The following is a 15,091-nucleotide window of genomic DNA, read 5'->3' on the forward strand; positions in this document are numbered from 1 at the left end:
AATGGTTCTATTTTAAGATATTTTTCCTAATATGTTAGTCAATATAAAATAGTTCTTGTCTGACCTTTCATATTCAAGTATGAGTATCTCACCATCTATACGAGTTCAATTATTCTAAAGTTGTCTACAAATAGTAAAAGATCATCTCAAAGTAATAAGATTCTTTGTCCCATGGGAGGCAAATTAAGTATCTCCTAAATAAACAAATAGCTTGACCGCATGATTCCGTTTTCTAGTGTGAATTTATGCCACCTATCCAGAAAAAATTGGATATTGTATGTGTATGTATGAAAAATCAGATATTGTATGTGTATGTGTGTATGTATGTAGCAGTTGGCATCCTCAGATACATACCATACCCCAATAATATAAAGATTAAAAAGGTAATATAGATTCCAAAACCATATTCAATATGACTATAGTGTTTTCTTAAAACATTGCAAAAACTTTATAGGTAGTTATTTTAATCAAGGATGCTTATCTTATTAGCCATTTATACCTTCTGTGTTCAGCTTGGCGGGCTTTGGTTCTTTCTTCCTCCTGTTGCTGTCGGTTAAATTCCAGTAATTCACTCTAAGAACAATAAAAGTTTTAAAATATGGCTTTCAATTAACATGGTTGTACAGAAGATACCCAAATCAATTACATATTTAGCCTGAGCTGGTATAATATTTCATTTTTGAAACTTCTACTTAAGTACCATTTCCATGTGAAAATATAATTAGGTAGCAAAAATAATTGTGCCTGAGTCAAACAATAGCTCTGGGAGTATAAAATTGTAAGATTAAAACGCCAATGTGCATGCTCAAGATATTAGACTAATAGGTACAACATACACAGAGGAAAATACAACATGAGTCAAACTCACCTGTGTCTTCCAAAGAAAAATCACATCAGTTGTTCAAGAAATGTCACACAATACTACTTCCTGGTATTTCTCTAACATTTCTTTCCCAATAAATTTATAGCAGCTTACAAATAAATGTTGGACTCAATTCTGTAGTGCAATTCCATTAGGAAAACGTTCTCCATCCTGGAGAATAATCAACTTACCTATTATTGACTAGTTATTTCTAATACCAGCAGAACTTTGGACTCCCTAGAGGGGATACTTTGCTTCGGGTAGGAGATCATTTTACTACAACTAAATCTCTGCTTATTCTGATTATTTTCCTAGAAGAGGTAACTTCCAAACTTAGTTACTCTGCTTATGGTATTAAGCCAAAGAACTAGGTGCCAGGATTTCTCTAGTATTCAAGTGTCTTCCTTGAGGCTAACTGATTTTTAACCACTTTTCAAAGACAGGAAAAGGCAAGGGGATATTTTTAACCACAAAATGTCCTGGATGCAAAATATAAAATAAATTCAAAGTTCAAGTTGACATTTTACTTTTTTAACTTTATTCAAAGGCCTTCTAACATTCCACCATCCCCAAAACAAAGAGACTGGTTTCATATACTGTGATATCCCAAATATATTACTCATCAATCCTTAAAGCACATATTTAATTCTAATTGCTATCCAGCACCACCACCAAGAGAAAAAAATCAAAGAGTTTTCTAAATAATTGAACAATATTCATTCAACCATTCTACAGGCATTTATGCACTAGATGCCAAGCCTTGTGCTAGAGACTCACTTTCCTGCAATGACATAAAGTCCAAATGGCATAAAGTCATTTATTTCATTTTATTTTTTGTCACTATAATGTATGAACATAGTTAAAAGTCTACCAAGTAAGAGAGCTACTTATTATTAGTACTACCAAGCCTTATACTACAATAAAAGAAGCTCCTGTCCTCCCCCATTAACCTCCAAATCACTTTCAATTCCTGTGTGTGGTTTATCTTCCAATTACCTCCTTCTTAATAGTATGCATATTCTTCTATTTCTTAACTTTGAAAAAACATACACCTTATGACTTCTTGCAAATGAGTTCTGGCTTTTCCTGCTCTATGTTTTAGCTTCCAAAATTCTGCTGGTTCCTTTTCTTTACTGCAGTCTCCAACCTGTTCTTTTGCTCTTACTGGCTTATGGCTTTGAAAAAAAATTTGGGGGGGGGGCGGGCAGTGCAAAGATGTTCTCTCTCTCCCTAAAATAAATAAATCTTTTTTTTTTTAAAGATTTTATTTATTTATTTGACAGGGAGAGACACAGCGAGAGAGGGAGCACAAGCAGGGGGAGTGGGAGAGGGAGAGGCAGGCCTCCCGCCGATCAGGAGCCCGATGCGGGGCTCGATCCCAGGACCCTGAGATCATGACCTGAGCCGAAGGCAGACGCTTAACGACTGAGCCACCCAGGTGCCCCAAAATAAATAAATCTTAAAAAAAAAAATTTCCCGGGCGCCTGGGTGGCTCAGTTGGTTAAGCGACTGCCTTCGGCTCAGGTCATGATCCTGGAGTCTCGGGATCGCGTCCCGCATCGGGCTCCCTGCTCAGCAGGAAGTCTGCTCCCTCTGACCCTCCCCCCTCTCATGCTCTCTCTCATTCTCTCTGTCTCAAATAAATAAATAAAATCTTTAAAAAAAAAATTTTCCCTTTATCATCTTTTCAATGGGCTTTAGGGAGAGAGAGACTAGAGATAAGCAAATGAAATATTTTAAAGGTACAATGTTTAACCAGAACTTAACATTTTCCAACAAAAATTTTACCAGAATTCTGTTATTTGATCCTTACAATAATTCCCAAAGATAGGCAGATAAATAAAGTATTAATTGATGAGTGAAGATTATGCTTATTTTACAGATGAGGAACAAGATCAGAAACTCAGCTTAAGTAACTTATCAAGAGCTAAATGGCTCATTAGTCGCAAAATAAAGACTAAAGCTCAGACTTTTTTTATCTAATCTCCTGAAAGATGCATCCAAAATAGGCAGTTAAGATTAAGAATAACTTGTCAGTAGTTCATCATACTCAAGTATAAATGCCAGAATATAGCCCCCATTTAAACTCAAAGTTCTAGCAGAACATATCTAGCTTAAATAAAAAAACTCTCTTGTCAAAGGATGCTAATTCTTCTCACATGCACTAACCCATTTCTCCAAGGAGCAACTTCTGATATCCAGCCCATTCTAAGTCAAATAACATGAACTCTGAACAAATTAAATTCTCATCAGTTCTAGACATGAGACAAAGACAAAAACTATAAAAGGTATATATACTGGCTATACATGAATATTATTACGTATTTCTTCAAACTATTTTTTTCAGCCTTGGCAAAAATGATCCTGTAGTTCATCTGGAAAAAATATGCAATCATAGCCATGAAAAAAAAAAGAAGAAATGAGGGAGAATCAGATTCTCCAAATATTAAAACCTATCATGAAATTACAGCACTTTAAACAATTTGATTGAGTTCAGGAATCCACGGAAATGTAGTTTACCACAAAGTTGTATGCCAAATGCATGCAGGAGAGACAATTCAACGAATGATGAAGAACTAGTTAACTATTCCGAGAAAAATTAAAACTACATTTTTTAAATAGAAAAATTTTATTGAGGTCTAAGATTTGAACTTAAAAGATGGAACCACAGGAGTTTTCACAGAAGGCTTGGGTAAATTTATTTATAGGTGTAGAGCAAGGAAGGTTCAGAAATCATAAAGGAAAATGATTGGTAAATTTGGCTGCATAAAAATTCAAAGCTTCCATCGGAAAAAGTAGCATAAACAAAATTAGAAAACAAACTTAAAAAAAATTTTATAACACGTATAAACTAACTCAATTATTCTTTCATTCATTCAACAACATCTGAGTGCTTCTTATGAGCCAGGCTTGGATCTATGTGACAGGGATACAATAATGAACAAGTTAGAGGAGAACTTTGCTCCTTAAGAGTTTCTACTCTAGAAAAAAGGAAACCCATAAACAAGTGAGAAATATATCCAGTTGTAATCCTATGTGGAGGATTAAACACACTGATGTGAAGCTCAGTTACTATTTTAGATCAAGGCTCAGGGGAAGCCTGAGGAGGTGGCCTCATATAAACTAATGAGAAAAAACAACAACCAAACAGAGAAAGGGCCAAAGGATAGGAAGGGAAAATTCGCAAAGTACAGATTGCTTGTAAATTCAAAATGGTCATCATCTTCACGCACAAAGAAATATAAATCAGAACAATGAGATAAAATTTTTCTATCATACTGAAAAAAACTAGAAAAGATCAACAGAAAAACAAGTATAGTCAAGCACTTTGGTGACATATCTAAATTAGTGAAAACTGATTTAGTTTTTGGACAATTTGGCAACAACCATCAACAGGTAAAATGCACACCTCCTTTGCAGAATTGTTCAAAGATACACATACAGGGATAGTCACAGTTGTAGTATTGAAAAGTAAAAGTTCAAGAGAAAGTCTTAGTGCCCATTAATAAGGAACTGGACCAGTAAGTAAACAATTTACACAATGAAATACCATGCAGGAGATACAAAGAATAAGGTAGATGAGAGAGAAGGGGAGGCACTTATAGAGGGATCTCTAAGATATACTAAGTAATAAGAGATAGGTTCAGAGAACAAACTGATGGTTGCCAGAGGGGAGGGAGGTGAGGGTTGGGCAAAATGGGTGAAAGCTTCCAGTAATGGAATGAATAAGTCACAGGAATAAAAGACATAGAAAAAGGAATACAGTCAATGATATTGTAAAAGTGATGTATTGGGACAGATGGTAGCTAAGCTTGTAGTGAACATAGCATAATGGATAAACTTGTTAATTCACTAAGTTGTACACCTGAAACTAGTGTAACATTCTGTGTCAAATACTCAAAAAACTTTTTCTCATGAGACAAATAAATAAAATAAATAGAGGGGGAAAAATAGGTTCAGAGCAGTTTTCTTGGGATTATTCCATATAAATAGAAAAGATACATGTACATCCATTTCAACTTTTATATACAGATGTGTATCATATTTAAAATAATTTTATAAAAAAAATACACCAAAATGTTAACTGTAATTATCACTGGGGAGAGAAGCATGGAAGGTAGATAGGCAGGGTAAGGAGCTTTAACATCACATATAATTTTTGCTTTCTAACTTTTGATCCATGTGCATACATTACTTCCTCATACTATCAACAGAGATTTATCTGCATGGGAGGCCATTTCTGGTCCTTTATATTTTCTTCTATTTAAAAATCCTAATGAATACATAGTTTTTTATATGTAAAGATGTTAAAAAGCAAAACACTACATTCTGAAGCCAAGAACTGCCAGGGAGGAAGAAAAGAGGGCAGGAAGAGAAGTAACACGCATCCTCCTATGACAGAGCAAGGACAGGGAGAGGAGAAAACACAGAGTGGGAGGGAAACGGGGACAGAGCTGTTGAGGCATCACCATGCAGGAACATCGCTCCAGATGGCAGAGGGGAGGCTCTGGCAAAGCTGCACTCAGGATTATTATTCTATATCTAGCAAAGCGTATTTACTAGAGAGAGGCTGGTTTTCCTTTGGTACCACGAAGGATAATTTCAACTAATTAATTTGTTCTGCTGAATTGACAGCCATTGCAGATGCATCCGCATGCCTTATGAGCATATCCTTGGTTCATTTACTGGTTTCTCATCCAGAAGTGCAATATCTAGTTGGACAGACACAAATAAGTTGTTCTTGTTCCAAGGACTGAGCTTTGGACATTAAGGACATCAAAACACTTTTAAGCAGGAGGAATATGACACACAGCGTCTGAGAAACCATCAAGCCTGTCCCACTCAATACACATTTGTTAAGCACCAATTGTTTTCCAGACACCTGGATTCATGCTGCAGGTACAGATGCAAATAGACACAGCTCCACTTTGAAGGAAACCACAGTGTAACGAGGGAGACAGGCCAGAAACAACTGTGAGACGAAACACAAAGAGATGTGTTGCGGAACACCAGTTCAAGCAACAGGACATGGGGCTACAAAGCAACGGGTGCAGAGAAACAAGGAGCAAATACTGCTGGGTGTTGTTCAACAATATACATGGGTCATGAAGGCTCCCAGAGGAAAGAGAGCATATCTTCTCATTGCTTTCCACATCTCGCTACATTCAGACAGAGCTGCATACAAAGAGGGCACTGAAGTAATAGGATAAATAAAATAACATCTTGGAGATGCTACGAGCAGAACCTGCTGTAAACATTGGCCAGAGTGGGGTAGGTAAATGCAGACAACACAGCAAACCGTGCCTCTGCCTTTGCTCACCCCTCTGGTGGGGTTGCTCTCGTTGGGGGACAGACTGCTTGGCCGGGGAGCTACAGAAAGTGCCAAAGATCAGCCTGGGGCCCAAGCTAACAACAGAAAGTAGAGGGTTCACCATTTCCTGCTAGAGGATGTAGAAGTCGCTCCTCTGTGGTCCAATGTATCAAAGGGTCAACCACACGACAGCCCGGTGTGTGCAAGCGGGACACTGGAGAAACCTGATGTGGCCAGAGTGAAAGGGATGCCCCAGAGCAAGGCTATCGTGCAGTCACTGAAGAGTAAAATAGGGTCATTTTGAAATCATGTCAGAATCCCAGTGAGGCATGTTCCGACATGGTTCAGCTTGACCGCTTCACGTAAACATTAAAGTGCCATCGCCTGGCCAGGACAAACTTCTCCCAGGAGAGGGTGTTCTCTCAACTCAAGAGGAAAAGGATAGTGGAAGCAGGAGAGTTGATGCCACGGATGTTAAAGAACCCCTTCTTTTGAATGTTTTTTAATACAAGAGAGGAGCTGTATGGGGAGGGGACAGTTTAGAGAGGTCCTGGTTTGGGGGCTCCTCACAGCAATACCTTTGCCCAGAAGGACAAAGATGGCCTTCACTAAGGAAAAAAAGTGGAAACCACTTCAAAAAATTAAGAGGAGACAACCAAATCAAAAGAAGTAAATATTAATGGGGAAAGTAGGGGAGTCAAAAATGCATTAATACTGTGTATTCTCCTTTCACTAATTATTGTTAGTTCTACCACTTCAATATAAAGAGAAATGGACTTCCTGCTATAATAAGCATTGAATCACCAGCTCTCTTATCTCCCAACCCAGAAATATATCCTATCAACGTTCTTCTTTTAAAAAATATTTCTCATAAAAGTTACTTATTCATTGTGGAAAGTGTAGAAAGTGCAGAAACTATAAAGGAAGACATAGAGGTGCCTGGGTGGCTCAGTCAGTCAAACATCTACCTTTCGGCTCAGGTCCTGATCCCAGGATCCTGGGATGGAGCCCTGTGTCTTCAGGCTCCCTGCTCAGTGGGGAGTCTGCTTCTCCCTGTCTCTCTCACTGCCCCTCCCCCCTGCTCATGCTCTCACTTTCTCTCTCTCGAATAAATAAAATCTTTTTTAAAAATAAAAAATAAAGGAAGAAATAATAATCACCCATAAAATCTCTCTACCCAGGGATAACATGTCAGTTTCCTTCATATCTTGATTTATACACACAGATTATAACTTCTTAGCAGCAGCTCAGGTCACATTTGTAGGCTTACCACATGCCAGGCATTAAGATAAACTTTCCACAAGCTTCTCTCATTTGATCCTAGAAACAGTATCACAAGGTAAATAACTATCATACATAATAAAGCTTAGAGGGATGAGGTAATTTGCACAAAGCACAATAAGAAGAGGCAGGTTTCAAAAGCCCAGAGTCTGTTTTATAAATTTTTTTTTCATTTTTATATAGGTGATCATATTCCCCATATCATTAAAACACAGTAACACTTGCTGCATGGTATTCCAAACTTCAAAAACCTCAAATCCTCTATCACTGAACAAATTATTTCAAACCTCCCAGTAATATTAAAAAAAAAAAATGTTGTACGTACATCTTATATACATCTCTGATCTCTGATTATTTCTGCAAAACAAACTTATACCTTTTATATCTAATAATTTCACATTTTGGAAACTCTAATTTGATGTTGTCAAAGAGCCCTTCGGTTCACCTCTTACGAGCAGCAGTACAAGGGAGTTTGAGGTATTTTTTAATAGCTAATTCTGTACACTCTCCTTGCCCCAGCAAACACACAAATTGTTATCCATATTTTTGTAAAGCTTCTTATTTAATCTTGTGATTATTCTCACGGTTGAAATGTAGAAATAGTTTTTCAAATCACCTCATTCCACACTGAGAGTTTTATTGGAATTGCACACACCTCACTAATTTGGATAGAACTACAGTGATTACAATATTGAATTTTACCATTCAGGATCATCATCCATCTCTACATTATTCAAACTGACACTTACGGGTCATAGGAGAGTTTGGGAGTTTTTTGGCCTTTTTTTTTTTTTAATTGAGCAATGTGTTTACATAGTTGTTTTTTGATAAGGTCTTTTTATTCCATTTTATTTTCTAATTGATGTTTGCTAATATTTGAGAAAGTTTTTGATTCCTGTATGTATTTTATAACTCTTTAATTCCATTTGTTCTAATCATTTTTCAGTTGATTCTCTTAGGTTGTACAGGCAAATTGCTCTCATCCAAAAATAATTGTACTTATTTTCAATAATTAGAAAGGCTCCTTTTTTATTTTTGTCTTATCAAGTTGCTTAAAATAATTCCCAAACCTTGTTCCATGCTATATTAAGAGTTTTCAGTTTAAAGAAAAAATGTTTTCCATCAAATAACTTTACAAAGCACTAGGTTAGAATTTCAGGTGCGGATACTGATTGGTGGTAGTAGGGGTTGAAGATGTCCTGATATTGTTCACTGCTCTAATATTTCACCATTGAGTTAATGTTGGTTATTGGTTTGGAAGACTATATGTATGTTAAGACAACCTTTTAAATTTCTAGTTCACCATATTTGTTTTTGTTGTTTTTAAATTAGTAAAAGAGATTAAAATTTATCAATGCCTCTTTTTTTTTTCTATAGCTAAAGAGGTGGTCCAATGGATTTTTTTCATGACCTATCCTGTAGTGAAAAGATATAAAAAGTTATAATATATAGTCAGTCACCTTCACATTCCTAGAATAAACCTTACTTTGCCTTGGTAAATTAAGTAAGAGAAAAAATAACTAGAATTTTCTTTCAAAGTTAACCTCTACAAGTTTCTATGTGTGTGTGCTTCTCTTTATCAGGCTGTGACATCATGGGGATTACAGTTCAATATTAATTCTAAATTACTTCATCTTTTTCCTTGCTCTGAAACAACTTTAAAGAAGTTGTTCCTAAAGCATGAGAAAAAAATGTGTTCCTTGAAAATTCCAATGACCCTGCTGGTAAAATTTTCCAAGTTTAGCTTGTTAGGGGAGAGTAATTCTCAGAAAACTTTAGAAATCACTTGCATTTTCATTTGTCTTTATGTGTTTTAACTCTGAATCATTTTAGAGTTTTATATTTCCCTGTAAAATCATTCATTTAATCCACATATTTGATTTATTAGCATAGTCTTATCTACAGTAATATAAGCTTAATCTTTTCCAAATCTATGGTTCTGGCTCCTCCTTTCTAATGTTGTGTATTTGCATTTTTACTAATCTCTTCTTGATTAGTCTTGCCATAGATTTGTTCATTTTGTTGACCTTATCAGAAAACAAGCTGTTGGATTTTTATAACAGCTGTTTCTTAAAGTCATTATTAATTTCTGTTCTTATCTTAATTACTGCCTTCAGTATCCTTTATTGTTCGTGTTCTAAATTCTTAGATTGGATGTTTAATTCATTTCTTTTTTAGTACTGATTGGATTTAAAAGTTATGATTTTTCTTTTCTGAGTACAACATCTGAGAATATAACTTTGCATGGCATTCCCCATAAAATGCTCTCATAATTTTTTATATATTCTAACAGAATTTTCTCTGTCACCCAATTATTTCAGTATTTTCTTATTTTTTTGGCTTGTTTTTACTTTCCAAATGACTATATAAAATCAATTAACATGCAAAATCAGTAAGTGCAACTGGCCTATTGGATATCTGTTTAAGTTCCCAAATGGTAGAAAGGAGACGGGATAAATTACACAGGGAACCAAACGTGCAGGATAAGCTGAGCTGAGTTAGCTGTACCTCTGAAAGAACTCCAAGACGGAATACTGAGGTAGTCACTAAGAGGATGAGATGGAGAAGTTCATGGAGAGCAGCTTGGCAGCGGGCCCTTTTCCCTCCCACACTTGCACTACACAGCAGACAGCACTGACGTGGGCCAGTGGGTAACCAGTGAATGGAGGAGGGGTGTCTGGGCTCAGAGAAACAGGACAACGTCCCAGGTACCTACAGACTATAGGAGAAAAAGGCTACTACTTCCAGAAGACAAGCTCCTAACTACCTCACTTGGCAACATGCCCAAAGAAACAAGATGACCAAGAATCCTACAATTGAGAAAGAAAACCACAGGAGATTAAAAAAAAAAAAAACTTAAATGGAAAGGAAAAAATACAGTTAAAGTAGTAAATAGAAAACCTTAATGTTTGTGTAATTACCATCAGTGAAGAGATCAGAAAGAGTATGGTGCTTATAAAGCATAATATTGCTATGGAAAAGTCAGCAATCTTGGTAAATAAATTCAATACATGTGCCAAGTAAGCAAAATGGAAACTTATGAAATAAATTAGTAAGCAGGATGATCTAATTAAAGATTTCTCCCAGAATGCAACGAAAAAGGCCAAACAGAAAGTATAAGGAAAACAATTAAGAGATATAAAGAATAGGTCTCAGATTTCCAAAATCCATTTGATACATATCCCAGAAATAAATAACAGAGACAAAATAGGAGAAGAAACATAAAAGAATTAGAAATTTCCCTAAAGTGAAACATATATTTTGAGATTAAATAGACCAAAGGTCATACAAGATCAAAAACAAAAACACTGAAATTTATTACCACTAGGGAGGGGACGGGAGAGGTAGAGAAGAGAGGAGAGAAAGGAGGAAAGGAAAATAAATGGAACAGAAAAAATTCAGAGAGTCAAAAAAATAGAGAATGGAAAACAAGAAAGAAAATATAGCTATAAAGCAAATCACATAGCAAGAATATGTACAAATGCACAAGTAATCACAATAAATGAGAATATATTAAAAGAAATCATGACTGGGGTGCCTGGGTGGCTCAGATGGTTAAGCGTCTGCTTTCGGCTCAGGTCATGATCCCGGCGTGCTGGGATCAAGCCCTGCATCGGGGTCCCTGCTTGGCAGGGAGCCTGTTTCTCCTTCTCCCTCTACTGTTCCCCCTGCTTGTGCTCTCTTGCTCTCTCTGTCAAATAAATAAATAAAATCTGGAAAAAAAAAAAAAGAGATCATGATACTGGGTAAAAGGAAAAACAGCTACTTTTTGTCACTAGAAATATAATTTAAACCAAATGACACAGAGAGGTTAAAAATTAAACGATGGAAAAAGAAATTGCCATATAAATTCTAACAAAAAAGTGAAGAGAAAATATTAGAATCAGATTTTTTAAAAAGGGCAAAAGAAGGAATCAAGCTGAAAATCATTAAATGGGAAGACTAGTATATTTCATATTGATAAAAATCTGTATTGAAAGACAGGCTTCCCTTAAGTTTCATTGGTTGGAACAATTTCCCATGTCCATAGCTAAATCAATCACAGTTCATGAGACTGGAATTCCCAGGAGCAGTTAGACCCTTTGGGATTAGATCCCTGGGATTTGGCTGTGCCTGCCTTCTCTGAAAGATGGGCTATGCCAAATAGGATGTATACCTGAGGAAAAAAAAATCAGGGTTTTAGGACAAAGGTAGGCAATCAACAGTATTCAATACACCACCCTGAAGTTATCACAATGCACAATTTCCTTCTTTTGCAAGAAAGAAGGACTACAAAGTGACTACATCACCATATACTACAAAGTGACTGATCACCATAAATTAAAACATGCAGTGTTTTATTTCTTTGTCTCCTTTTAATTGTCTATCTCCTCCATTGAGAAGCAAACTTTGGGGGGGGCACCTGGGTGGCTCAGTCCTTAAGCGTCTGCCTTCGGCTCAGGTCATGATCCCGGGGTCCTGGGATCAAGCCCCAGATCGGGCTCCCTGCTCAGGGGGAAGCATGCTTCTCCCTCTCCCACTCCCCATGCTTGTGTTCCCCCTCTCTTGCTGTCTCTCTGTTAAATAAATAAATAAAATCTTTTAAAAAAAAATAGAAGCAAACTTTGGGAAGTCAGGGATCTTGTCTATCCTGTTCTTCATTGAAGCTCTAGCATCTTGCAGAAGCCTCCAAATATAATAGGAGTTCAATACATGTTTGTTGATTGGATGGATGGATGGATGGACAGATACTGGAATAGATTACTCTGAGATAGATCCACCAGGAAAAAAAAAAAAAAGCTAGAAAAGGAAAGCTTCAAAGTGGTATTAAATACTGTTACAGAGTTACAGGGAGACAGGGATTGCAAAATGACCACTGAATTGAAGGAATTTACCTTTGGAGAGGTTTTGGTACAAGCATTTCTAAATATAAGTCAGAACATAAGGAACGAAGGGCAAAATGGATAATAAAGATGTGATGATAGTAAAATTACCTTTGTCTTTTTTTTTTTCCCCCAGTAGAAGCAGAAGAGATAGTGTCTCTAAGGATAGCAGAATCAAGGGAAGGGGTTACTTTAGAAATTCAAGAGTGAGTGTACTTGTTCCCCCAAAAAAGCAGTCAAATGAGAAGAATATATTGAGTATATAGGGGAAAAGGGGAATTAAATAAATTTATGTAAGAAGAGGGAACTGAATTAAATGTAAAATATTGAAAGGTTAACTTTAAGGAAGAACCTACTGTGTCCAGAGATCAGAGTAATGAAAGAATGTGAAAAAGACACACAGAGAAAATAAATGTACTATCACCTCAACTTAACTTAGATTATCTGCTCATGAATCACTTCATCGTGGGTGTTCACTAAATATTTGTTGAATGAATGAAATGAATAAACACATGAATAGATGTGATATTATACGTCTGGGGTTCTTTTCTGTATCTTCTTACCATAAACATGATCCTTGTTTTCTTAAGCTAAATCCTAGAAGTGATACAGAATGAGAGATTCTACCAATCAGGAAATGCCTTCATGGACATGTAAACAACAGATTGAACAAAAAGGAAAAGAAATAAAAATAAGGTAAATATCCGGGCGCCTGGGTGGCTCAGATGGTTAAGCGTGCCTGGGTGGCTCAGATGGTTAAGCGTCTGCCTTCGGCTCAGGTCATGATCCCAGGGTCCTGGGATCGAGTCCCACATCGGGCTCCTGGCTCAGCGGGGAGCCTGCTTCTCCCTCTGACCCTCTCCCCTCTCATGTTGTTTCTCTCTCGCTCGCTCTCTAAAAAATAAATAAAATCTTTAAAAAAATAATAATAATAAGGTAAATATCCTTCTCTCTCCTACTGTTATTGAAAACTCTAATGATGGGATTATGTATATGCCAAAGTTAGTCATTTTACTAAAAGCTACAGTAAGTAAAGGGAAATAATTTATGCAAAAGAAAAATATGCTCAATCAATAACCAGAAAATATGTATCAATATTTGTCTAACTCTAGAAGAAAAATAAGATTAAGAAATAAAAAGCTTAATTTTCACTGTTTAAAATAACTGCTCAACCTGAAAATTAAATCCCAGATCTGATTTTCTAATCTGTTGAGCATTCTCTTTGTGAAATGTTCTACTTTTAATGGTTTTCATGTTGCAAGTATTCCACCAAACTTTATAAAGTACTATTTAAAATTCACTAGAAGTTATTTTTATATAAATCATATCTTAACACTGACTTCATAACATTCTCCTCAGTATCTAAGTACCTCAGGACTTGATATTAAGTTAAAAGGTCATAGAAATAGACCAACATTTACATGTCACTTGACAGACATTATTGAAAATACAACACGAGTGTACATCAGACTTAGCTGCTACATGCTAATTACTACAGAATCTTACTATAATATTAATTATTTAATTGAGGATTTCAATATGAGGCCTTTGTCAAAAGAAAAAGATGTTTTTAAAAAAGCACAAAGGAATAAAAATGTTTTTTGGATTCTTCATTATTTACATAGTGGCTCAATAACTAAATGTACAACTTAAATTATTTCTTCCAATGATTTAATTATTACCAACGATGCACAAAGCAGTTGAATGACACAGTCATCTATGCTGTATGCTGATGGAAATGACGAGTAAGGGGTTGACCATTGTTGGAAGGAGGATAGCACTCAAAAGCGTCAAATTATAGCAGTGACAATCAGTACATACAGTCTATTTCATAAAGTGATTTTACACACAATTGACATAATAAATTATGTTGTGCAGCAAAGACATAAAGAAAAAATTTAAACCAGTTAACTCAAGGAAATCAAATGAGAGTTAGAATTCAAGTTAATTGTATAATAAAGGAATAGATTTGAGAGATATTCTGGAAGAAATGACAGGATTTATCAACCACCAATATGGCAAGAGGAGAAGCTGGAAAAGGAGAATGATGGGGAAGATAACGGTGTCCAACCAGCTAAATAATTTATTTTGTTCTTTAAAAGATCTGGAATGAAGAGACACCTTGGAGCAAACCACTGGTCTTCATTCTCATCCCATGCTGAGGAGCTTCTGGCCCCATCTGAGCATATGTAGAAAAGGCAAGTATGACCATCAAGTCACAACATTGAATGTTTTTGGTTATCATGCCAGAAATTTTATATTCTAACGAGAATTACCCTTTAAGCACTGTTCTTAGGAGGCTCTGCATTCATTTCACTGATTTCTATTCTCAAAACATTTGGAATACCTCACATATTTGTGTACATGTGTAGAGTATCCTCGTTTTATATGTGCATTTTTAGGTGAATAGTTAAGCTAGTTTCATAACTTTTTATGGCTATTTGTTATGCATTATAGTATTCTCTGAACACTATTTATAATTTCATATATCTTTGGTTTGAAAAATGACAGTGACATTGATATATATTGTAGATCAGAAGTTCACGAGTGTTCTGTTATCTTCTGAATTACTGGCCCACCTACAGCAGATACACTATACCCGCTCTATGAAGCTAAGTACCATGAGAGTTTTGAACAGAAGTTTTGACCACACCCCATCATACTCTGAAAATACACCCGGATCTCACTTTTTATTTTTAATGCTTGTTTTTTCATAATTTTCATGTATGTAAATATTTTTGTTCAAAAAACCTTCAAAATTATCTAGTACTACAA

The 15,091-nt window shown here is 35.9% G+C and overlaps 1 protein-coding gene across 1 annotated transcript in view; it reads right to left on the reverse strand.

The window, feature by feature from the left end:
- EPSTI1 (epithelial stromal interaction 1) overlaps positions 1 to 15,091 on the reverse strand; it is an 86,583-nt gene that overhangs the window by 10,127 nt on the left and 61,365 nt on the right. Inside the window, exon 10 of the mRNA XM_021697927.1 lies at positions 500 to 573. Within this exon, the coding sequence (XP_021553602.1) occupies positions 500 to 573 (74 nt within the window). The remainder of the gene's footprint in view (positions 1 to 499; positions 574 to 15,091) is intronic.

This window comes from Neomonachus schauinslandi, chromosome 3 (assembly GCF_002201575.2).
Source record: "Neomonachus schauinslandi chromosome 3, ASM220157v2, whole genome shotgun sequence".
In the NCBI taxonomy this organism is placed as follows: Eukaryota; Metazoa; Chordata; class Mammalia; order Carnivora; family Phocidae; genus Neomonachus; species Neomonachus schauinslandi.